Source organism: Fundulus heteroclitus, chromosome 11 (assembly GCF_011125445.2).
Source record: "Fundulus heteroclitus isolate FHET01 chromosome 11, MU-UCD_Fhet_4.1, whole genome shotgun sequence".
NCBI classification, from domain to species: Eukaryota; Metazoa; Chordata; class Actinopteri; order Cyprinodontiformes; family Fundulidae; genus Fundulus; species Fundulus heteroclitus.
In genome coordinates this window covers 15657314-15680541 of record NC_046371.1, presented here as the reverse complement: position 1 = coordinate 15680541, position 23228 = coordinate 15657314, and the positions used below count along the sequence as shown (strand labels likewise).

Here is a 23228-nt window from a genome sequence, read left to right as displayed (position 1 = left end):
ATTTCAGTAACTCAATTTACTAAATGGAACACATCAAACTGATAAATTACCCACAGACTGATGTTTTCAAGCCTATATTTCTGTCATGAGTTTCCTCGAATAGTGAATGAAAACATTTAGGATCAGAATATTATGTCTGACCAATTTAAAAAAAACCCAAAAAAATACATGTTTTATACAGAAATATGGCCTATGATAATAACAATAATTAATGATATGTAATGACACGTGAGCATAATGTTAATTATGTTTACTTAATGGCTAATTTAGAAAGATTTAATCTGACAAACAAACCTAATCGGAACATAATTCTAGTTTACTGAATAGAAATGTAGATATTTTAAGTTTTCTTTTTGTAAAAGGTCATGTAACATTTGTGGCATTAAGCATTTTATTTAGCTCTTTGAATTGTAAAGGCGTCTTACCCTGGTCTAGAATAAGGCATAAGGGTTGCTAAAATCTCTGAAAAGAGAATACTTTTCTTTGGATGCACGGCTTGTTTTTGTCAAGGTTCGGTGACGTTCTGAAAATCCACAAGTGCTGCTAGAAACCTGTTAGGAAGCTAAAGATGAATCCAGATTAAATTCTTCAGAATCACAAAGAGCCCAAGCATACGTCTAAAACAAGAAAAAAAAAACACAAAGGTTTTTGGATTGGCTTAGCTGGAGTCAATTGTGTCAGAAAATTTGCTGGAACGCCTGAAGAGGAACCGTTTTGACTCATTTGGAGAACTCTGGCCAGGCACAGTCAACAAAGAAAGTCTTGATGAGGGATGTGAGAAATCCGATCAAAAAGGTTCTCCAAAAAAAGCTTTAATTGAACTCTGTACACGTTTGTGCGTCACCATTTTTATTTTTGTTACACATCTCTTTAAATTCAACAGAATAAATCTCTCATTAAAGTTTGGAAATCATTCATATTGGTCTCATTTTTCACGTCACATAAAGCTGGAATCTAAAGACGGGAGTGAGCGCTTCTGAGAGCCGCAGTGGTCGTCGAAAAAACGCTGAAACACCGTTGGGTTTCTTTCATGCCGCTCAGTATAAAAAAGTTAAACATTTTCCCTACAATATGCAAAACTAAGCAAGTCATCCACCGGCATCAAAATCAACAGTTTTCCACCCACTAATCCTTCATGCAGACATGATGATGATCTAATATAATGACAGAAAAAAATCCTGATAAGCATTAAAGAAAAAGAGAAATTGTTGCCACATGTTTCCTGTCTAGATGTTGACTGGATCCTGCGTGTAAAAGAAAAGACCACCCATCCATGATCTTTTGATCCTCGCAGGGTCAAAAGGGTGGGGGGGGGGGGGGGGGGTGCTGGTGCCTATCTCCAGCGTTCATTAAGTGAGAGGCAGACCGCTCGGCGGTCCATCGCAGGGCAACACATAACCTGACAAACAACTATGCACACACTCATCATACCTACGGGTAATTTGCAGAGAGACCAGTTAACCTGCCAGTCGTGTTTTTCGGACTGGGGGAGGAAGCCGGAGTACCCGGAGAGAACCCAACCCGTACATGCGATGGGGAGAACGTGCTGATAACTGCACCAGGCAGTGGAGGCCAGGCCAAGACCAGCAAATGCTGTTTAAATTAGCAACTTTCTAACTCCAGTCATCCAGAAAACCACTTTTTTTCAAATGTCTGAGTTACCGTCACCAAGTTCTGCAGAGGCCCAGCAATGAGGCGTTCATCAGGTGTGCGGGAACAGGGTGGCCTCTAAAAGTTAAGGACACCCTGGCTAGGCTGATTTATTTCTAAATCAGCCTAAATCAACCTGCGTGAAGAATTAAACTTCCATATTTGATATATTCACAGTATCCGTTAAAGATAGAAAATAAGTAGTTTTGGACAAGTTGGTGTGAAAACCCAATACACACTATACTTCAATACTGAAGTAATTATTCCTAAGACGAATGGCATTTGAGACACAGGAATAATAAAAATGTCGATCTGTTTTTTTTTTTTGTTTTGTTTTTTTGGCTGCACAGTGGCGCAGTGGGTAGCGTTGGTGCCTTGCAGCGAGAAGGTTCTGGGTTCAAATCCAACCCTGGGTCTTTCTGCATGGGGTTTGCATGTTCTCCCTGTGCATGCATGGGTTCTCCCCGGGTACTCCAGCTTCCTCCCACAGTCCAAAAAACATGATGGTTAATTGGCTTCTCTAAATTCTCCTTAGGTGTGAATGTGTGCGAGAATGGTTGTTTGTCCTGTCTGTCTCTGTGTTGCCCTGCGACAGACTGGCGACCTGTCCAGGGTGTACCCCGCCTTTCGCCCAGTGAACGCTGGAGATAGGCACCAGCAACCACCTTGTGACCGCAGCGGGGCTAGACGTGTCGGAAGATGGATAGAATTTACTATTAATACACATTTCTCTTATATATCAAACTCTTGTGTCCAAACCCTTCAGTTTTTGACCCGCAGACCACTATGACTTAAACTGTCTTGATTGAAATGGATAACAATAACACTTCCAAAAGCCTTAACAGTAATTCTGCTTACAAATCAATTGTTGTGACTCCACTTATACAGGTTTCTTCAGAGAACGGTAGCAGACGGTGGTGGCTGAGGCCTGGCAGGACCTCTGGCTGAGGACTCTGTAGTTGTTGTAAGACGATGCTCTATAACAGGGGTGTCAAACTCATTTCTATATGGGGCCCCTTTGGGGTCATGAAGTCATTAAAAGGGCCGTTTGCACGTGTATAGACGATACTTTTCAGAATTTCATTCCAGTTCACATAGAAGTATAAAAAATGCACAGTAACATAAAAGTAGCAACCTTAGGCCCAGTTTATACAGTTTATCTGCAAAACAAAAGTTGATATTGGGGTGAGTTACACTTACAGGAGGAACAGTTTTAGCCACTTTATACACTTTAAAAGGATATATGCCTCTACTTTATGACATGATATGCCTTTTTTTTTGGCTCTTGAGGGCCGGATAATTTACCTCGACGGGCCGGATTCGGCCCGCGGGCCTTGAGTTTGACACCTGTCACCTGTTTGACACCTTTTTTCATTTTGTGAAAAAAAAAAAAAAAAACAGAACCAACCTTTATCAATTTGTTAAGCTTTTTCTGTTTTTTTTAAGCCGCATGCTCTGATGCTGCCACCCTAACAGACGGTTTCACTGGATTTCCGGAGATCTTCTCGGTCTGACTCACAGTCGACTTCTGCCCTAGACTTTGGGACCTGCTCCAATAAGCAGCAGTAAAATAAATTAATCATGAGAGGTTACGTCCTCTTTATTTCCCCATTTTATTTTCAGTTTTCATTTTTTTTTGTCTTTACATTCGGTCACTGCTGCCTGGCCTCCAGAAAAATGATAGACAGAGGTTCTGGTAGAGGAAGGCAGGAGATGTGGTGATCCGTTCCAGCTGATTGTTGACACGCTTCTCACCGTTACCTTGATTCCTTCAAATACACGTCCTGTACACTTAGTGAAGGAGCTCAGTTGTCTTCTTCTTCCTGGCTGACACCTCAGTACATGTTGAGACCGTCCTAGGTTCACTGTTAACGAGGACACGGGTGTTCTAGCACCTTTCAGCCAATGGCAGGCTTCAGGCTGGTTGGTTCCTGGGTTCTTCTCCCAGAGATTGTAACAAATTTCCTTTAATGGGTCAGTTGGGGGTCAGATGTCTGAAACTCTGGGTGTTTCAGTTCCTACGAGCCGCGTCGGGCCGTGAAAATCGGCAAACTGCACCAATTTTGGCCACGCATCGAGGTCAGACGTCTAGTTAGGTTGTTGATGGCCACGAAAAGAACGTGGTGGTGGTGGTGGTGGTGGTGCAGCTTGTTGAGGCCCATTAAAGCAAATGTTAGTGGGAGAGTATATCGTATTCAAAAAGTTCACACTACGTCCAGGTTAGAGGCTGAAAATAACGAATGCCACGTTCAGACTCGTCCGACTTAAATTTAGAAACAAGGCCGAGAGCTTTTTGGGGAAGTGGATAAACAAAAGGCTCAAGTTTTGCGCTTGGGGGAAAAGGTTTGCTTTTATCCACGAGAAGAAAGGAGATCTCCCTTCCTTCTATTGAAAGGTTTTCAAAGCTGCTTTTGCTTTTTTTTTTTTTTTTTTTTTAAACCCTCCCCATATCTGAAAGTGCAAATCTGAGTCAGAGGGAAAGTGGTTTGGCAATTCCTTGCAGAGCGAAAAATTAAGAGAAAGTGAGAGGTCAGAGATGATTTAATTTGAAACCACAGAACGCGCTTTGCTCCTGTCACAGTCATACGTCGCCTTTTTTTGTTTACAGGCTGAAACGATTTGAAAGGAAACGTTTGGGTCCAAGTGGAAGGTTTATTTATAAGAAACGCTCACTAAATGTTAGGGGGTCACGTTGCAGGCTGGAGAACTATTAAGAAACCCCCCTCTTTCGATTATAAACCATCCCTTGTTCTTTGTATTCATCAATTCTTCTTTCCTAATAAAATCCAGGAGTTTCTGTTTGGGATTTTTGTACCTTGACGTATTTCCAACATCATCTTGTTCCAAAGAATTCCCACGGCTGTGTTTCAGTGTCATCCATCAAACAATCGAAGCGCTTCAGTTCCCTTCCAAGGAGATTTCTCTGTGGTGGTCTCACTTCCTCCCTGCTGTGGCCGGCGTAGCGGCTTACTGAGCAAGCGTGCAGTTTTTATGTGGAACATAAACCGATCCTTTATTGTAGTCATTTGTTGCCTTCCGCGTGATTGCCCCGTTTATTGGGGGGGGGGTCACAAATTAAACGCATCGCACGTCAAATGTCAGCGGTGAAAAACCCTCACTACTGGTTAACGAAGTCAGAACCACCAACTGGGAGGATCTGTTTTTTTTTTTAATGAAGTGACGTAGAAATTAAACCAACCCCCTGCATGCATGCTCTCACACACAGGGCTTTTTTTTTTTTTTTTTTTTTTTTTTTGGTCTTCTGCTTCTGTGGTGCATAAATACTCCAGCGGCTTTGCTGGGTTCAGACAGACAAGACAAAGCCCCTTTCTGATCTGCTTTCAAGTTCAACGTTTTGCATCGAGCCGCAGAGCCAAGGTAAAGTAAGCTTCAGTTTTATTTATTTTTATTTATTTTTTTTGTCATGGTGTTTGGTTATATTGTACATGCTGTTGATTTCATTCAGATATCAGTGAAAGAAATGAAGGATTGATGACGTTTTATTATGAATTATCACAGTATTGACTTTATATATGTTTAAAAATTAAAAATTCCAACTTTCTCATACCCCTTTTTATATAAGGGGAAATTTTCTTGCCGGTTAAAATATTGCCAAGCTTTGAAATACTCATAAATAGCCAATGCTGCTGTATGGCCCTTTTTTTTTTTTTTTTTTTTTTTTTTTTTAAAAACAGGTTCTTAACCCAAACTCATCAGGTGAAAATAAGTGTTGGATGAAAAGAAACTAGAAACATTGCATTTTTATCAAATTAAAGCTTAGTTCTTTAACTCTCCTTCAAATGTGCTGTTTTCTCCTCCCTTTATTTAAGAAATACTTGCTATTTGCTGCTTTAAACACTGAGGTGCTGCTGACCCGGTTTAAACCCCGTCACACACCTCAGAGCAGCCCATTCTTGTCATCCCTTTGACTTTTTTCCTCGTCTCCTGCAGATGCGACTGTTGCTCCTGTGGCTCCTGTGCACCGGCCTTCGCTTCGCCAGCTCCGTGGTCGACCAGCCCAACATCCAGACTCTAATGGACAACGGTTTGTCTCTCTTTTCTGTGCTTTCCCCTTTTTCTTTGCCACCCCTGCGTTAAATATTAACCCACCCTTTGTTTCCTTTTACGATGGCTCCAGTGATGGTGGTGCGCGTGCCTCACGCTCACGGCAGCATGGTGGAAGTCCCCATGACCTGTGGAGACCCTTATCAGCACAAGGATGTGTTTTGGAAGAGAAACGGTAATAAAACAGTTTGGCATTGGCGTTATATGTAGCACGCCTTTTACTGGTAAACCCATCGATGACCTAACCGGTGGGCTCTTGAACAATGACAGTTCCTTCGCGCGTTGCCTCGGCAGTGTGAGCAAACAAAGACAAAGGAAGTTTACGGGCCTAACTGGGAGGAACATGCTTGTTACTAAAGCCCGTGTTTTCTCAGAGGAGGAACTGACGCCGGCTCTGCGGGGGAACCAGATCACGGTGCTGGTGAAAGAGATGAAGGCGGGAAACTACTCGTGTCACCTCAGGTCAAGCGGAGAATACCTGAACCACACGCTGGTCCTGGTCCAGCTGGACCCAGACAACAGGACCGTCATACTGGAGGAGAGATCCCCCGAAGAAGGTGAGACGAGGAAGACGAAGGTATGGATGGGAGAGAATCACAGATCAGGAGGCGCAGGATAAGACAGATGACCGTGGGCTGGATGCTGCTGGTGTGCCAAAAGTCAGGATATGGTAGAGAAAGGGGTTGTTAGAGAGGGAGAAGTGAAAATACATGTTGTTTTTTTGGTTACGCTTAAATGTTTTAGATCATCACATAAGTTTTATCATTAGATCAACGATAACTTCAGACGATAATGCAGTTTTCAAATGATGATTTCATTTGTTAAGGCAAAGAGTGATCCAAACCAACCCTCCTATGTAAAAAATGGCATTATTTCCTGAACACTGTTGGGAGCAATGGCTGCCAACACGTGTATGTGGGGCTAATAGCAATTAGTCTTTTACATGCCTATGGAGGAATTTTAACCCACTCAGTCCCAGTGGAGGGTTTTCAAGCGTGTTTGTAGTCATCCCACAGCATCCTCATCAGATGTAAAACCAGGCTTTGACTAGGCCACTATAAAACCTTCTTGGGGGCCGGTGGGACAGGCCTTTATGTTTATTATTTTTTTGTTTTGTCCTTGGAACTCCCATGCCATTTTTTTTTTTTTTTTTTTTTTTTTTGCTCTGTCTCTTTCTTATTTTCAAGTCACAAACTCTGTCCTTACCTGTGGCAGCTCAGGCCTGCTTTGCTGCAGATATGGTTCCGGGTTCTGTTCTGAACTCTCGGATAAGTTGTCGATACGCTCTTGCAGTAATTTTGGTAGAACTGGGAAGAATCTGTAATGGCTCTGTAACCCTTCCTATAATGATAGATCATGTCAGGTGTATTTAGATCGGATGTTGTCTTAGATTTTTAAATCTTTCACACTTGCAAAAATAGACCTAAAAATAAGAATTTTTTTTCTTGAAATTAATGTATTTTTCCTTGATTTGAGCAGGTAAATTGGACTATTTGCCAATGGAATAAGATTTTTGCACTTAAAATAGGAACAATTCATTTCAATAATCTTATTTCAAGTGCAATATATCTAATTATCTTATTTTAGGGGTTAAAAATAATCATTCCATTGGCAAATAATCTTATTTACCTGCTCAAATCAAGGGCAAATACATTAATTTCAAGAACATTTTACTCATTTTTAGTTCTCTTTTTGCAGTGCAGCCTAAGTAAAATGTATTTTGGCAAGTTTTATGCTCGGTGATAATAATCAATCAAATAACAATCAAACATTGATTTGAAATGTATTAGAATCCAAAGTAAGCTTTACAGTGGCAGTGTGCAGTTCTTAGCACTTTTGCATTGCCATAAGAGGGTCCTCGGTTCAAATCTTGGTGGTGGGCTTTCCTCATGGAGTCCCTGATCATCTGTGGCTTCTGTCGTGGTTCTCCGGTAGTTTAGAATCTCCCATTAAGGTGACAAGCATGTTTTTGGACTACGGGAGGAAATCATAGGAAATCCACCCTTGCAAGGACAGAACAACCACAGATACGAACCCAAGAAGACCCTCTTCCTGTGAGGTAGCTCAATGCTCCTCCCATTGCCAATTCCAATATTCCAAACATTGCCAATGCTCAAGGGTCGTGGCAATGTAGGAAAAGTTGTATCAGACAACTGGAAAGTTGTGAGTTTAATTCTAGCCATATGCCAAAGCATACTTAGCCAATGGCTAGGTTACCTCCAGATCTGTGTACCAGTGTGTAAACGTGACTTTGGTGTAAAATGCCTGTAGCATTTCTATGGCGAAAAGATAGCTAAGCTCAGTCCACTCCTCATTTTTTTCCTGCAGGTTACATCCACTGCTCGGCAGTGAACTACAAAGGCTCTTTCGGCTGCACCTGGAGGAAGACGCAGCACAGATCCCACGCTGCCATGCTCCTGGTGAAGGCGAGCCGGTGAGGACCTCATCATCTCTGAATTAGTCTCTCACTCATTTAAACCCAAGCTCCTCAGCATAACTTCAAAGAATCCTGTCGTAAAGGCCCGCGGCCCCGTTCTAGATGGCATTTTAGAAATCTGTTTGTCTTTGAATCCAGTCACCAGGACGAGATTTCCTGTGTGGTGAACGGCGACGGATCAGGGGTTCGGTGTCAGGATGTCAGCTGCCCTTACAAGGAGGAAAAACATCTCATCCACCTCACCGTTTACATGCACAGCTACTCCCGCCTGGAGGCCTACACAAAGTCCTTCTACCTGAGAGATATCGGTGGGTCCATTTTATAGAGATATTACTGCACTACATTGCAAAAATGGATCTAAAAATCAGTAAAATGTTCTTGAGGTTAATGTATTTTCCCCTGATTTGAGCAGGTAAATAAGATTATCTGCCAATGGAAAGAGTATTTTGATCCCCAAAATAAGATAATTAGATATACTGCACTTGAAATAAGATGATGGAGACGATTGTTCCTATTTTAAGTGCAAAAATCTTATTCCATTGGCAAATCATCTTATTTACCTGCTCAAATTTAAGGACAAATACACTGATTTTAAGAACATTTTACTTATTTCTAGTTCCGTTTTTGCAGTGTACACGTTCTGACTTCATCCTCAGGTTTGCTTACTCTTCTTCTTGTAATCCCTCCGTCTTCCATGTAGTGCGGCCAGAACAACTCCCCAACCTGCACATCAGCAGCGGCCAGGTGTTCAGCTGGGACTACCCGGACACCTGGGAGAAGCCCCGCACCTTCTTCGGCCTCCACTTCCAGGTCAAGGTCGTCCACATCGGGCAAACCTGTAACAGCGACAACTTCGTTTTGGTGAGAGGAATTCAAACGCGACGTGTGAGCTTCCAGTTCAGCCAGATCTGTTCGGTGTTTAATCTGTTGCGTCTCACCTCTGAGCAGAAGAACCACACTGAGGATACCAAATACGACGTCAACATCAAGTCCAAGAAGTATTTGTTCTGTGTGAGAGCTCAGGACAAATACGCCCTGGGACCATGGAGCCACTGGAGTCAGTGTCTGTGAGTGCACTAGTCTACCGTCTAGAAATATGAAAGAGAAATATCACTGAAACTTTGTTTTCCTTTTGTTTTAATCTAATTGTATCTATTTTTTACTCTTCAGAGTGAACAAAAACAACGTGGACTGCCAGAATCTTTAACTGCCAGCTAAAGACATCAAAGACGAGAAGCCGAGCGGATATAAAAACCACACATTTTTATAAATCAGATTTTACTTTTTATTGAGTCTTGTTCAAAGTGAAGTGAATGTATACATGTACAGTATTTATTCATCCTTTATTTAAGTTGCTTTTAGGGGTTTGTGGTGAATGAAAATCCTTTATTGTGGAGAACTACAATCAAATACTGGTTCCCTTTTTGTACCCATTTTTTTTCTAAAGTTGTTTTACCAAAATGTTATTCTTTTATATTTCATAATAAAAATCTAGCATCTCAATCTCTTGTGTATACCTTCATTTGATGTTTTATCTTAAAAAGAGGTACAAGTGGAATAGATTTAAAACAAAGGCCAATACGTCCATAGCGGTCTGAACAAGTTCATCCTAAAATGCAACAAGTGCCAAGAAACCTTGAAGTCATCGCAGGATTCACAGCTGGCTCTTGGTCTGGTCAATATGAACGTGCAGGACTAGAATAATAATCTTTATTGTCATTGCAATATACATTCCAAGGAAACGTGTCTTCTGCATTTAACCCATCCTCTTAGGGAACGGTTGGCTGCCACATTGTGTAGCCCGAGGAGAATTGTGGTGTCTTGCTCAGGGACGCAGAGTGTCAGTCTGCGGGACCCAAGCCCAGAACCTCCAGGACTCAAGTACAATGCTCTAACCCACATGTGTCAAACTCAAGGCCTGCGGGTCGAATCCAGCCCGTCAAGGCAATTAATCCGGCTCTCAAGAGCCAAAAAAAGCATATTGTGTCATAAAGTAGAGCCATATATCCTTTTAAACTGTATAAAGTGGCTAAAACTGTGCCTCCTGTAGAAAATTATTTTTTCCAACTGTGTAGTAACAGCGTCCTGCCACTAGATGTCAGTTTTCCCACAATACATTAAAACAACCCAGAAATGTCCAAAAGAACGATGAAAGTTCAAAGTGTAACTCATCCCCAAAACAATTTTTTTTGCAGATAAACTGTATAAACTGGTACTAAGATGCTACTTTTATGTAACTGTGCATTTTTTTATATATATTTCTATTTTAACTGAAATTAAATTATGAAATCAAAAGTATCATCTGTACATGTGCAACCGGCCCTTTTAATGACTCCCTGATGGCGAAGTGGCCCCATACAGAAATGAGTTTGACACCCATGCTCTAACCCATGGGTCTGCAGGACCAGTCCTTGCCCCTGTCCTGCTCCAACACACCTGAATCAAATGAACTGTTATTGGCCAGGCCTTTGCAAAAGCAGACACACCAAGGAGGTAATCCAGCATTTCTATTCAGGCCTGTTGCAACAGGGATGCATCAAAAGGTTGTAGGACAGGTTGCAGATCCCTGCTCTTACCACTAGGGCACCAATACCCCAGAAGTGGGTCTGAAGTTAATGATCCAACAATGGCTGCAATATGTTATGCTCACCACTATACCACCATCACTGCATAAGATCGGAGACGGCACAAGTTTGACTTCAACAGTTGGAAAGTGCGAAAGGAGGAAACCTTTTCTGCTCTTTAAGGAAAACAGGAAGACTGGAATAAGATTTGCTGAGTAAATGTAAACAAAGATCAGGACTTCTGGAATAATGTTCTTTGAACAAATTAGCCTAACTTGACAGTAGGTTGGTTTGTCGCAGTGCCATGAGCTTTCCGTTTGAAAATGATCGGTTTGATGGATGAAACATTTAGATTTTTTTTTACAACCCCTCAGACTTGTTTGGATAGCTCCTTGGTATCCATGCCGTGACGCCTCTTACTTAGCGCCGTTGCAGCCTCTGGGGCCTTTCAGAAAAGGTGCGTTTATCCAGACAAATCATAATACACTTAAGATTTCACACAGGTGAAATTCATTTCTCTAGTTATGTGATTTTTTTTTTTTTTTTTTTTTAGCAAAAGGGGGTGGATGCACTTGTGAGGCATAGTAGAATTAATTTTAAAGGGATGGAAGAGCAACAAACACCGGAGGCAAGTTTAATACAAAAAAGGTTTTATGGTTAAATTTACAGGAAGATCATAAGAAAACAAAAAGGCAGACACTGATATCATCTCATGAAATGGTAAACTACATCTCCCTCATTTAGCTTCAGCTGAATTTAAGTAACGACTGAAATAGTTTAAATAAGACTTCCACTGTTTGGTAAAAAGTTCAAACAAAAACGGAGCAAACTGAAACAACAGACCCATGTTTAAATTAGTTTCTGGCGACGTTTCAAATTCAGCATGTACAAATTACATGCAGCAAAAAGAAAACAACAAACAAAAAAAGAAAAAAAAAAAACCAGTTCAAACACATTTTTTTTGGCAAATCTGCATCAAACGCCCATCCGGCCGTGGATGCTGGACCGCCGCTGCACACGTAACTCATGAATACACTACAGCAAAACGTGCGATTCAGTCCAGTGAATGGATTAGTGATGTAACCAGGCTCATTGTCTGATGATCACACTCTTTTTTTTTTTTTTTTTAGCTCACTTTAATAATTCTTGCATATTGCTGTAGGGGAAACGGTGTAAAGCAGTGAGGAAATCTTTTTGTCTGGAGCAGTGCTCTTCAAAAAAAAACAAAAAAAACGTGTAAAAAAAATCATAGTTCTTAGTGACAAACAGATATGTTATGTCCATCTGTGAAGGTCAAACTAGAAATGTTCCCCCGCACTATGAACACGCTTTGATATTTGTTATGAAATGTGCCATTTCAGCTTTCTGGACCAGAATGCAAATCCGTTTTAGCCTTCTTGGCGCGCCAGACGGGAACATATTCCTTGATTTCCTGCAGTTCTGTGACAAAGCAGACGTGAATGGCTGTTTATCTGTAGGCCACTGTGGACTTGACTGTGTGTTAGTGACGGACCATCCTCAGCTGGTAGCCAGTCTGGAGTTTTTTTGCCACATTTCACGGCAAGAAATTTAAAGAGTGTATTTGGGAAATAATGTTCAGACACCATGCAAATACGACGGGGGGGAAGGACACGTCAGTTCTGAGCTTAGCAGCGTTGACCTCTGCAAGGTTACGGGTTAATTAGTGGCTTAAGTCCAACGGGGCTGCTTGGACAGACGGACCTGTGATGGACAAATATGCGTGTGGGTTGGGGAGAACCGAAGAACTGGGGTTGTTGTTTGTAGCCCAAGTGTTTGTAGAGGGTTGGCTCTTTCCTCAGTGCTGCTGCCTCTTAGACAAGTACCTACACAAACACACAAATGAGATCGCATTCAGTCCACACTCAATACACACTCTGGATGTACAGCGTCTTAAAAAAAAAAAAAAAACAGTATTCAGAAACCTTCTTCAAACTTTCTAACAATACAACCATAAATCTCAAAATCTTCTGTTGGGATTTGTTGTAATAGACCAGCGTAAAGAATTGCCTGGAGGGAGAATGATTCATGGTTTCTATCAAAGTTTCTAAACCAGGGGTGTCAAACTCATTTTGGTTTAGGGGCCGCATTCAGCTTAATCTGATCTCAAGAGGGCCACACGAGTAAACTCATTGCAAGATTAAATAGAACTAATAAATGTGGACTTGTTGATTTTTATATTAAGTTAATTTCACTTTTACACAATATATTATGAATAATCTCAGCATTTTTAAGAAAAGTATGTGCAATTTCAACAATACTTTTACTCAGTTAAACATTTACTTGTGCATTATGCATAAGAACTGATCACAGTGATGATACAATGTTGAAAAACATTTATTCACATTTTTTGAAACTTAAAAACACTGTCCTGCATGACAAAATACATCAAACAGATAAAAATTAAGAAATTTGAATTTTTCCACACCTGAAGCTTAATCTGATAATTAAAACACAGCGCCCCCCCGTGGACAATATAGGAACTGCATATTTTCAATTAAACGAAGTACATGTTTTTTTCAATAATTGTTTTATCATTCTCTTCCTTTTATCTTGTCCACTTGTGAAAGTCAAATCTGATGAGCTCTTTGTGGCATCTTATTGCCACATTGCCAGACAGGACACTGGAAAAAAAATAATAATAATAATAATTTTTTTTTTTTTTTATAATGATAATGCATTTAGCCACAGGGCCGGACTAAATTGTTCGGCGGGCCGGATCCGGCCCGCGGGCCGTATGTTTGACACCCCTGTTCTAAACGGTAGCCCTGTTCGCCTCCATACCTCAAAATAAAATCCAGTGCAACAAACCCCATTATTATTATTATTATTATATTAATGCAGGAGTTCTGTGGACTTCATCAGTTAATTCGAGAAGATTGGAGACCAAACAACAGCGGACAGGTCAGGGAGGAAAGCTGTGCAGAGGTGTAAAGCAGGGGCTGATTGCAAAACATCTCAGGGAGCACTGGTTAATCTATCTTATAAAAAAGGAAAGATGCAACTTTAAGCCAAGGTAAATGTAAGGCAGGGTTGCAATAAGAAACAACACAGCAATGTTTGTTCCATGAGAATGGAAAGCGCATGAAACGGCTGCAAGCCTGGCAAGACGAGGCCGTCCAACAGAAACGACGGAGAAGCAGGCAAGAGTCCCACGGTGCCTCTGGAGGAGCTGCAGAGAAACTAATAGCCGTGCACACCTCGGATATGGACTCTCTGGAGGAGTGGCTAGTAGAAAGTTGTTTTGGAATAAGAGCTGAAGTACGTCCTTCTTCCAGCTCGTTGGAAGCAATGAAGGGGGTGCAGCAATCATGTGAAAGATGCTGCTCAGGTCCCACTGCAATTAACTCTGAATAGACCGTCCTGCTGTAGGGATGCTACTCTTCAGCAGAGGCAAGAAGGCAGGTCAGAGTTGGTGAGATGGGGCCAAAGACGGGGAAAACCCTGGTAGAAACACCTGTTAGAGGCTTTATAAGACTGCAGACCAGGGCAGAGGTTCCTCTTCCAGCAGGGCAACAACCCTAAACATGAAGTCAGAGCTACAGAGAGAAGGTTCAGATAGCACCACTGTAAAACTGATGCTCTACTTTCAACAGAAGGGGTGAGAGGTTCAGCCTTTAGGTGTGCAAAGCTGCACTGGTTCTACAAAGTATTCTGGAAACAAACGATCACCTGATTTTTCAGATTTCATTTCTAAAACCATTCTAAGAAAAGTTTCCATGACCTTTTTACAATTACGCGCTACTTTGTGTTGGTTGATCACAAAAATATAGAAAAGTTAGGCGTTGTAATGCGACATAATGTGAAGAAGCACAAGGCCTACCTTTACTTTTGCAAGACACTATATTGCACATGGCCTTCAGACATTTGAGTTACTTTTCAGGGCAATGTTAACACAGTTTCATCCTTGGTCAGCCAACCTCTCCCAATGTTTATGGTTAAGTCCGCTGAAGTCATCAAGCTTGGCGATTTCTTTCAGGTACTGAGCCAGTTTAGAGAGCTCCCTGTCCTTCTCCCTGTTCAGGTGGGCCTTCATGAAGGGTCGGATCTGACGAAAGTCAACACAAAGTCAGTTACAGCAGCACGCGCGGACCCCAGAGACGACGATGAAGACGAAAAGAAAAAAAAAAAAAGTCCAGCCAACCTTTAGTCCATTCTGTGGATTCATGAGAAAGTTTCGTCCAATGTCATCAAACATGATGGTGTTCTTCCTGCTGTAAAATTCTCCATACTTCCCCCAGATCACACCTAAAGGCTTAACCTGCAGATGCACAAGTAGTCGAAAACAGGAAATCAGAGCACTTTTCTGGCCAATCAGCCAAAAACAGGAAAACACACAGTTTACAGTGCCTGGAAACGTTTTCCTTCATCGCATTTTAACCACATAAAAAAAACAAAAAAACACTCATTTTAATGTATTAAAAGTAGCGCATAACTCAGGTGGAAAACAGACACAGACTGTTCCAGCCTCTCCACTCAGGCAGGCGGCTGACGGGCATCCGGACCAAGACCGCCAGGCTCAGACACAGTTTCTACCCGGCAGCTGTTTTAGACTCCTCAACTCGGGCTGCACTTAATTCAGCTTCTTCTCTTTTTCTTTTAAATATTTAGCTTCTTAAACTGGGACCTGAGTCCAAATTTCATACCACAAACATGCAAGTGTAAGCTGGGATGACAATAAAAAAATCCTTGAAAATCTGAATGGTGCGGCGTGCATTTGTAATCGGCCCCTTTTACTCCCATACTTGATCAAATCCAGTACAGCCAACTGCCTTCAGAGGTCACTTAAAACACTTAGATTTTAAGCAACTTATGAAGGTGTCGCTTAAAACGCAGTGCTTTTAAACACCTGGGTGTGGGTGTGTTGTTTCCCTGCTTCAGTATGCATTCATGCAGTGTTATGTGTTACAGATTGAAAGGGGAGCCAAGCTCTACTGAACCCCCATCATCGGACCGTGTCAAGCTAATAACAGCTAGCATTGGCTTATGTTGTTCGGGAGGTTTACAACTTCGCTGATGCATATTCAAGATAGGGTTTCCAACTCATAGAAAACAAGACAGCTTCTGGGGAAGGGTGGGTTGATTAAACATAATCCGTCAATGTTGCACTGGCCCGTGGCTTCTGGTTTGATGCGACTTCATTATACAGGTCTAGAAAAGTAAGGCGCGGAGTGCCATCTAGTGTTCGTTTACACAAATTGCAGGCTGAAGTCAAAAGACGGGACACTTGAATTTGACTCAAGTATGGGACGTCCCGGCTAAGATGGGGACAGTTAGCAACCCTAGTTCAAGAGCTTTACTGACCTTTTTAAGTTACTCTCAAATATCCGTGTCGTCCTGTTAGCTTAGCACGTGGCCCAAAGCACCATTACGCTCATTAAAAATGCCTAATTCCAGCGCCGTTTTGACAAGTTTCAGCATAACGGCTCTGAAATATGCTAGTGAGAACCCTGAACATAAAGGTAAATAATTTATAAGTAAATATAATTTTATCAAATTAATTTTCTTTTATTTTTCAGTGCTGGGATGCGCACACTGTCTTATTTTCCCTGCATGTTCACATTGTTGAGATTGTTTACATTTCAATTGATTACTAAAATCACCGCTGCACCGTATCCGGCAATTTACTGTAATTTACTGCAATTTACTGTGATGTTCTCAAGCAGTACGCAAACGTAATTTCGTTCTGTACGCACTCTGTGGATACAAAATGACAATAAAGTTCTCTAAGTCTAAGATTCAGTGGCTCTACATCAAGGTTACCCAGCTTAAAATGGCCTTTGAAACAAAGCGAGCCAGCTGCAGCACTTCACTTCCCACATTTAACACAGAAGAGGAAGATAAAGAGGACTCAAACAACATAGATCACTGGACTTCAGCCACTGGCAATGTTTACAAAAACATCCACCCTTAAATAGAGAAGTGTGCTGTCATTACAAATCCATGCCACACTTAAAAAAAAAACAATATCCATATTCTTCCACTTCACAACTGAGCACTACTTTGTCTAGGTCTATTATATGGAATTGAAATAAAATACATTAAAGTGCGTGGTTATAAAATGTGGGGAAGTTCTTAGGATATGAACACTTTTGCAAGGCACTGTTAGGTCATTCTTCCTACTGATCATTAGGATCCTTAAGTAAAGCATCGCTCTGCAGAAAGTCACACCTGAATTTTTTGGAGGGCTCTCCAGTTTTATAAAGCGTCTTGAGCTCTGCCAGTCACTCAGCCAGCTTCACCTTTCACAGTTAAATCACGATATCCGAAGAGCTTCATAATACTCTGCCCCTTTATTAAGTTTTATCTTCAATGTATGAAGATGCTGCGAGGGAAATTAGACAAACTAACTCAAGTACGGCCCCTAAACTGCTTTACTCTTATTTTATTGTTGTTTAAGCTACTACTTATTCAACTTACTTTGTTATAATTTTGTCTTTTGCTCATTTTATCTCTTAATGGGATTTCGTCGTAATGCTGACAACGGTGCGCGATGACAAAATAAGCTTTTTATCCTTTCTTTTCTAAAGAACAGGATGAACCAAGAAACATTTTAGATGTGCCCACCTCCACCACCCCTCTCTTCGGGGTGTGGACTGTGATCATGGCTCCGCTGTCCAACATGAAGGTAATCTTGTAGTTTGGGTTGTCCGTCACTCCCAACTCCTACGTGTATGCAAACAGACACACAAATACAGACACAAGAACCGTTAGATTGTTCTACACTGTCACCTTCTGGACAAATTATGGTACTGCAACATAGGTGACGTTTCAACTTTGGGTTGCTTTATATCCACCAGAAGGAATGACCAGGGCAAAAACTAATTTATGTAATTGGATTTATTTTGATAAAACAATGTTAACGTAGGTAAAACAATTGTTTGGTGATGCCTTTACTTTAGAAATACATATTATCGTACAATACATTTTATTGGTTGTGGTAGATTTCATAAATACTCTGTATGCAGGCTTTGCAGAAAGTTTAAGAAAAACTGATTTAGTTTAAACTACATTTCTGAAAAAACAAAACAAAAAAACGGGAATACTTGCTTTCATCTTGGCCTCTATCCACTTCATACTTGTAGCGGCTAAAGAGAAAAAGCACAAGTATACATCATTGAACCAAAGAATCTGACAAAAACACCTTTTTTTTTTTTTTTTTTTTTAGAATTTCTTAAATATTCCCTCACTTTTCAGTTTACACAAAAATAAAGTAACACTGAAGACATATCAGTAAATCCATTTCGGGATTTAAAACAAGATGCAATAAACAGATGAAGTGATACGTGTCATGTGTTTATTTCTGTTCATTTTGAGGATCACAGATTCCAAACAATAGAAAGTCATAGAGGCTGATATCCTACATATCACGCTGGATGGAAGCAAATGTTATCCAAAAGGAGCCCTGAATAAGTTGGCTGCTTATACTGAACAGTACATGGAAATATTGTTCAGTAGGATGCCATTGCTGTTGAAAGATCCTTTTTCTTAGCCTGTTGTAATATTTTAATTGTCCAAAAAAAATATATATATGTTTAGCTCCAAGTAGAGCTGGATGATAATTCAATAACACTATATATATCGAAGAATAGTTGTATATTGATGAAAGAAAAAAGAGTCAATAAAAAGTTCAATAGAACAACAGTTTTCCTAGTTTTTGCATTCTAGCCTATCATGTAGGTTAATACTACAGTCATTACATCCTCCCAACCAATCAGAAACACAGACCCAGGAACGCTCTGTCACTAAGCTCCGCCCCCTTCAGAGGTCAGAGAGCGCACCTTCTTTTTTTCTTTTTTTAAAAACTTACAGTTTTGGTAAAAAGTTGGTTGATTAAAGGGTTGAGTCTAAATTCAGTGTTTGTGTGTTCTGTATCTAAAAAAAAGGTCGCTACGCAACAGCATAAAATGGTCAGGGCTGGACCTTAAATATATGTTTTGAACTTGTTGATAATTATCGATATCAAGCGATATGATTTGTATTTTATCGTTGTGCTTTTTTTTCTATATCGTCCAGCCTAAATGCATCCCTCTGCGTACATTGACTCTACATTCCCTGAGCTCAGACTGCCTTAACCTAGAATGGGTCATGTGACCCGGAACTGCACTCTGGGTCACATGACCCATTCATCGACGTATCCGCGGCCTCTCAAGTTCCATTGGGCAGCCCGCACGGAGCATATATCAACCTGAAAAATCATTTAATATATCTTAAATTAAGCTAATGCTTGGGTCAAAACTTACAAGGTGCTGCTTTAAGCAGCTATTTAACATACTGTTCACTAACCCCACATGTCTACGTTAAAAAAGTTTTATTTTTAATTGGTCTGATGTCATATTCTGATGTTAAATGGCCTGTTTTAATTGGCTGCAAGCTGGAAATGATCACAACTGACAGTAATAAAGGCTTAAAATCATCCGTCTGTGTGTAATTGATCGACATAATTAAAATAGTTTCTGAAATAAATGCACTTCTCAATAATACTCTAATCCATTGAATTGGTCTGAAGCTGCTGAAAACCTGCTTTGATTTTGGTTCATCTTCAAAGATAACCAAGAAGTCTACAAGTAAACAACAGAAGAAAGGAGGGGATACATACACCAGATGACGATGTCGTAGTCCTCATAGGCAGACGTGAGGAACTCGTGAAGGTACGGTCTCATCAGCTCCTGACCCGTCTCAGCACACGACTTGTGATCTAAACACACATAAGATCGATCCCCAGGTTCAGCCGACGGCCTGACGTGTAGTCTACGATTTCTGTTTTGCAAGGCAGGCTGATGAAAATCCGACGCTGCGATGAAACTAAATCTCTGAGCAAACGTGAAATAATATGAAATCTCAGTCAGACCCCAGCGTCTCATCTCCAACTCACCAAACAGAGTGTAGTCCACATCCAACACCAGGAGCCTCTTGCCTTCTCTGGGAGGGGTCAGCTCCTCCACTTTATAGTCTTTGACTCGGCGAGCTATTTTAGCGAGATTCTCCTCTCTGAGGATTGGGGGGGGGGGGGGGGATAGAAAATGATAAGTAGATATCTCCTTTCAACGTGGCCTCAATTTTCCTACACCGTCTGCTCAAATGTTCTCACCTGTTCTCCACCTCTATGACCTCCTCCTCAATGTCGAAATCGTTTACAACATCGTCGTTGTCTGGAGGAGGCGCTAAAACGTCTTCCTTTGAAATAAACAAATATACACGGGTGATAGTCGGCATACAAATGAATAATAATCAACACGCCTAAAGACATCTAGACAGTAATTTAAAAACAACCATTATGGTAAATAAAAAAAAAAAAAAAAAACATAATTTTGTCAGTTTAATCACCCTTTGAAATACCTAAAACTCATTCTTAGCACAGGATGATTTCTCCCCTCAACGGAACGCTTACGCAACAAACAACTTAAATTGAACTTTAACTATTTTTAAAAACAAACGAGTGAAGAGTTTGAATTTATTGTGGATTTTTTTTTTTGTCCTTCTCCAAACTGGGTCAGAACCTTCACATTCAACCTCAACTATATACAGGCACCTCCACAAATATTTGGATAAATGTCCCTAAACGGTTTTGCAGGGGCACCACGCACATTTTGCAGCATCAACACGGTTCTGGATCCCAAAGACTGATGAGTCTTTGGGATCGTTATCCCGTTGGAACATCCAGTTTTATTTCAGGGGAAGTTGAGGAAATTATCGTCGGTTCTCCTTCTTAGTTATTCCATTCACCAGTTTCATTGGCAGCAAAACAATCCCACATTATTGTGCTTCCACCACCACTATTGACAGTTGATACAGTGTTGTTGGGTTTAAAAGCCTCACCTTGATTCCCCCCAAACCCATTCTGAACTCTTCTCCAGAATGCGTTTGATTTGCCGCATCAGCAGTCTTGCTGTCACTCTCCCAGTCTATGGGAATATAAACCTAGCTTCGCCACGGGCCGTGCTTGCGGTGGCTTCTTGGTTATTTTTACACATCCTAACCACTTTCAGTTCTTCTGCGTGTGACAGCCTAAGTCAGGTGATTGAGACTTACACAGGGCAGGGTGTTGGAGAAGTGGTAATGGATCGGATGCGGGGGGAGAAAGGGCTTCTGGAACGCTCCTTTTTAAAAACCCAAACCCCGCTTGGAAACAGATGGGCTATCCTAAAACCCAGATCTGTGTCTGGAAACCAGTTCTGTCCAGAAGAGTGGACTGACACCCAGCTCTAGTATTATGCCATTGATAGCTGGAGATAGGCACCAGCACCCCTCTCAACCCCATGAGGGATAAGCGAGCGTAGATAATGGATGGATGGACCCGTTGATGGCCACAAAATGCTTGTAATGTTGACCTTGTAATAATGTTGATCCTGTGTGATTTGAGAATAGCCGCAATACATTCAAAGTTGTGCCCCATTTATATATATATATATTTTTTTGTTATAAGGTCAGGGTTCATTATTACCCTCCTGACAACATGACTTTATGGAAAAAAAAGTATCATCAGGCGACAGCTGCCGTTTTAGCCAAAAACTAATCTTTAAAAGTACATCTTAATGGGCCCTCCTTAAATATTTTCCCCTGAATTGGCCAAAATATGTCACAAAACATGGTACCTGGATAGCAATTTAAAAAAAGGATATTTAGCTAAATGTTTATGTATGTCCAAGCAGTTCATGATATTGCATACATTCATATTGTAATGAGAACATAATTGTGATACATTGCCAGCCGTATGTATGATCGTTCCACTGTAGGAAAAAAAAAAAAGAATGCTTTAGATGCACCTACAAGGGCAAAAAGGGCCTTCCTGGTGTATGAGTGCATGTACACAAGTGTCTCTTAGCAGACATGTTTATAGTGAGTAGTGCAGTTACTACACTTCGTCCAGTTGTTCTTAAACACCTCCGCACACACGCTTCCACTTACCAGGCTTTCTTCTCTGGTGCCCATCATCATAATTTTAGTGTTAGGCTTTAGTTTTAAAGAGCCCAGCTTACACTCATCCTCTGCAGGTTTACCTAAAAGCAGGGATAAAAAAAATAAAAATAAACAGGAGTAAGACACAGAACCCCACAGTGCTGGTGCTAACAGATTTACCTTGCGGTGCCCGGCTCTCACCTTTAATCTTTAGCCCCAGCAGTTTCTGCCTCTCGGGCAACACCCCAGTCAGGCTCTTAATAGACTGCTTCAGGTCCATCACGGTGTCCTCCTCGGACAGAGAACTGATGGAGTACTCCTGTCCTCCCCACTTGATGATCACGGACACAGACATGGCTCACGCGGGGTTCCCCCAACACAAAGGCACGAGGCGACAGCACGCGCGCAGACCTTTGTGCTCACCGCCCGGCTGTTGTCTCCGGCAACACCAGCACACATCCACACCTTGCACAGAAGAGGAGGAGTGAGGGAAAAAGTAAGAGGAGACGGGCGATCAATGACCGCCGACAGATCGAAACAAAACACGCCAATCGGCGAAAACAGCGAGGGGAGAAACGGGCCAACACCTTCGTTAATCTGGATAACTTGAGACAAACAGCGATTGTATGTTTCCTAATGAGGGAGGACACTGGTTATTTTTAGCATGCGGTGGCTAACAGTGACTAACAGCGATGTAAACACGCAGAGGGTGTCCGGCGAACATGTTAGCGTTTACTAATAAAACGCCCCAGCCTGGCCGCTCTTAATGCTCGGAGGAAGCTGACCTGCAATGCTTGACTAAGACCCAAGAGTTTAGGGGAAAACGTAAATGAATGGATGTCGTGGTTCCGCCTCATTCAGCGACAGATGAACGCCGTACTCTTCCTGGCGTCCCCCAGCCTTTCCGGTAGTGACGTAGAAGACGACTGTTACTATAGTGACTGCTCGTCAACAGATTAACGCCGATTTGAAATAGACTTCTAAACAAATATAAGTACACGAAAAAAAAGTTTACTTTTGTCGCATATATATATATATATATATATATATATATATATATATATATATATATATATATATATATATATATATATATATATATATATATATATATATTACTACATATTTAAATAAACTTCATGTAAAAAAATAGAAAACAACGTACATATAAAATGCATATAAATAAATATATATATATATATATATATATATATATATATATATATATATATATATATATATATATATATATATATATATATATTCTCTCTCTTATGTGTCTTCTTTTGTTCAAAGTTATCTTCAAAATAAACTTTTACTCGTTTGTTCATTCATTCATTCGTATATATTATGTGCACATATGTAAGGTAGCAAACACTTTTCGCCAGCCGTATTTATTATTATTATTATTATTATTATTATTATTATTATTATTATTATTATTATTATTATTATTATTATTAATGCATTCTCAATGTCAATAGCTCATTATATATGAGGAAATTAAATGACTTTGAATGATTTGAATTTCTCTCTCATTGCTCTTAAAACGGTTCAGTTAATCCGGTTTTATGCGGGTCACAACATCACAATCT

At 40.8% G+C, this 23228-nt stretch overlaps 2 protein-coding genes across 3 annotated transcripts; one reads left to right on the top strand and one right to left on the bottom strand.

The window, feature by feature from the left end:
- Nucleotides 1-4267: 4267 nt before the first annotated feature.
- On the top strand, nucleotides 4268-10106 carry LOC105920573 (interleukin-12 subunit beta). The gene is made up of 9 exons (XM_036142946.1): nucleotides 4268-5028; nucleotides 5602-5695; nucleotides 5789-5890; nucleotides 6090-6272; nucleotides 8044-8149; nucleotides 8291-8460; nucleotides 8853-9013; nucleotides 9101-9219; nucleotides 9323-10106. The coding sequence occupies exons 1-9, from the start codon at nucleotides 4861-4863 to the stop codon at nucleotides 9357-9359; spliced, it is 1140 nt and encodes a 379-aa protein (XP_035998839.1). The 5' UTR covers nucleotides 4268-4860; the 3' UTR covers nucleotides 9360-10106.
- A 1243-nt stretch (nucleotides 10107-11349) lies between these two features.
- On the bottom strand, nucleotides 11350-22554 carry ublcp1 (ubiquitin-like domain containing CTD phosphatase 1). Of its 2 annotated transcripts, XM_036142945.1 has the most exons (12): nucleotides 22419-22551; nucleotides 22221-22266; nucleotides 21835-22098; nucleotides 21643-21734; nucleotides 19826-19911; nucleotides 19610-19725; nucleotides 19334-19432; nucleotides 17785-17822; nucleotides 17302-17400; nucleotides 14879-14995; nucleotides 14655-14782; nucleotides 11350-12560 (listed from the first exon to the last, which is right to left on the bottom strand). In XM_036142945.1, exons 3-12 carry the CDS (start codon nucleotides 21986-21988, stop codon nucleotides 12533-12535), a joined length of 957 nt encoding a protein of 318 aa, XP_035998838.1. In that variant the 5' UTR covers nucleotides 21989-22098; nucleotides 22221-22266; nucleotides 22419-22551; the 3' UTR covers nucleotides 11350-12532. The 2 variants fall into 2 exon arrangements, with proteins under 2 accessions (XP_035998838.1, XP_012711633.1); XM_012856179.3 differs by lacking the exon at nucleotides 22221-22266 and having other exon boundaries at nucleotides 22419-22554.
- Between the last annotated feature and the right edge of the window lie 674 nt (nucleotides 22555-23228).

Coding starts and splice junctions, on each gene's coding strand:
- LOC105920573 (XM_036142946.1), top strand. CDS start 4,861: ATGCTCTCACACACAGGGCTTTTTTTTTTTTTTTTTTTTTTTTTTTGG. Junction 6,273..8,043: donor GGAGAGATCCCCCGAAGAAG/GTGAGACGAGGA, acceptor TTTTTCCTGCAG/GTTACATCCACTGCTCGGCA. Junction 9,014..9,100: donor ACAGCGACAACTTCGTTTTG/GTGAGAGGAATT, acceptor ACCTCTGAGCAG/AAGAACCACACTGAGGATAC.
- ublcp1 (XM_012856179.3), bottom strand. CDS start 21,988: ATGTCTGTGTCCGTGATCATCAAGTGGGGAGGACAGGAGTACTCCATC. Junction 17,823..19,333: donor CTACGACATCGTCATCTGGT/GTATGTATCCCC, acceptor TTTTCTCTTTAG/CCGCTACAAGTATGAAGTGG. Junction 14,783..14,878: donor ATCCACAGAATGGACTAAAG/GTTGGCTGGACT, acceptor GACTTTCGTCAG/ATCCGACCCTTCATGAAGGC.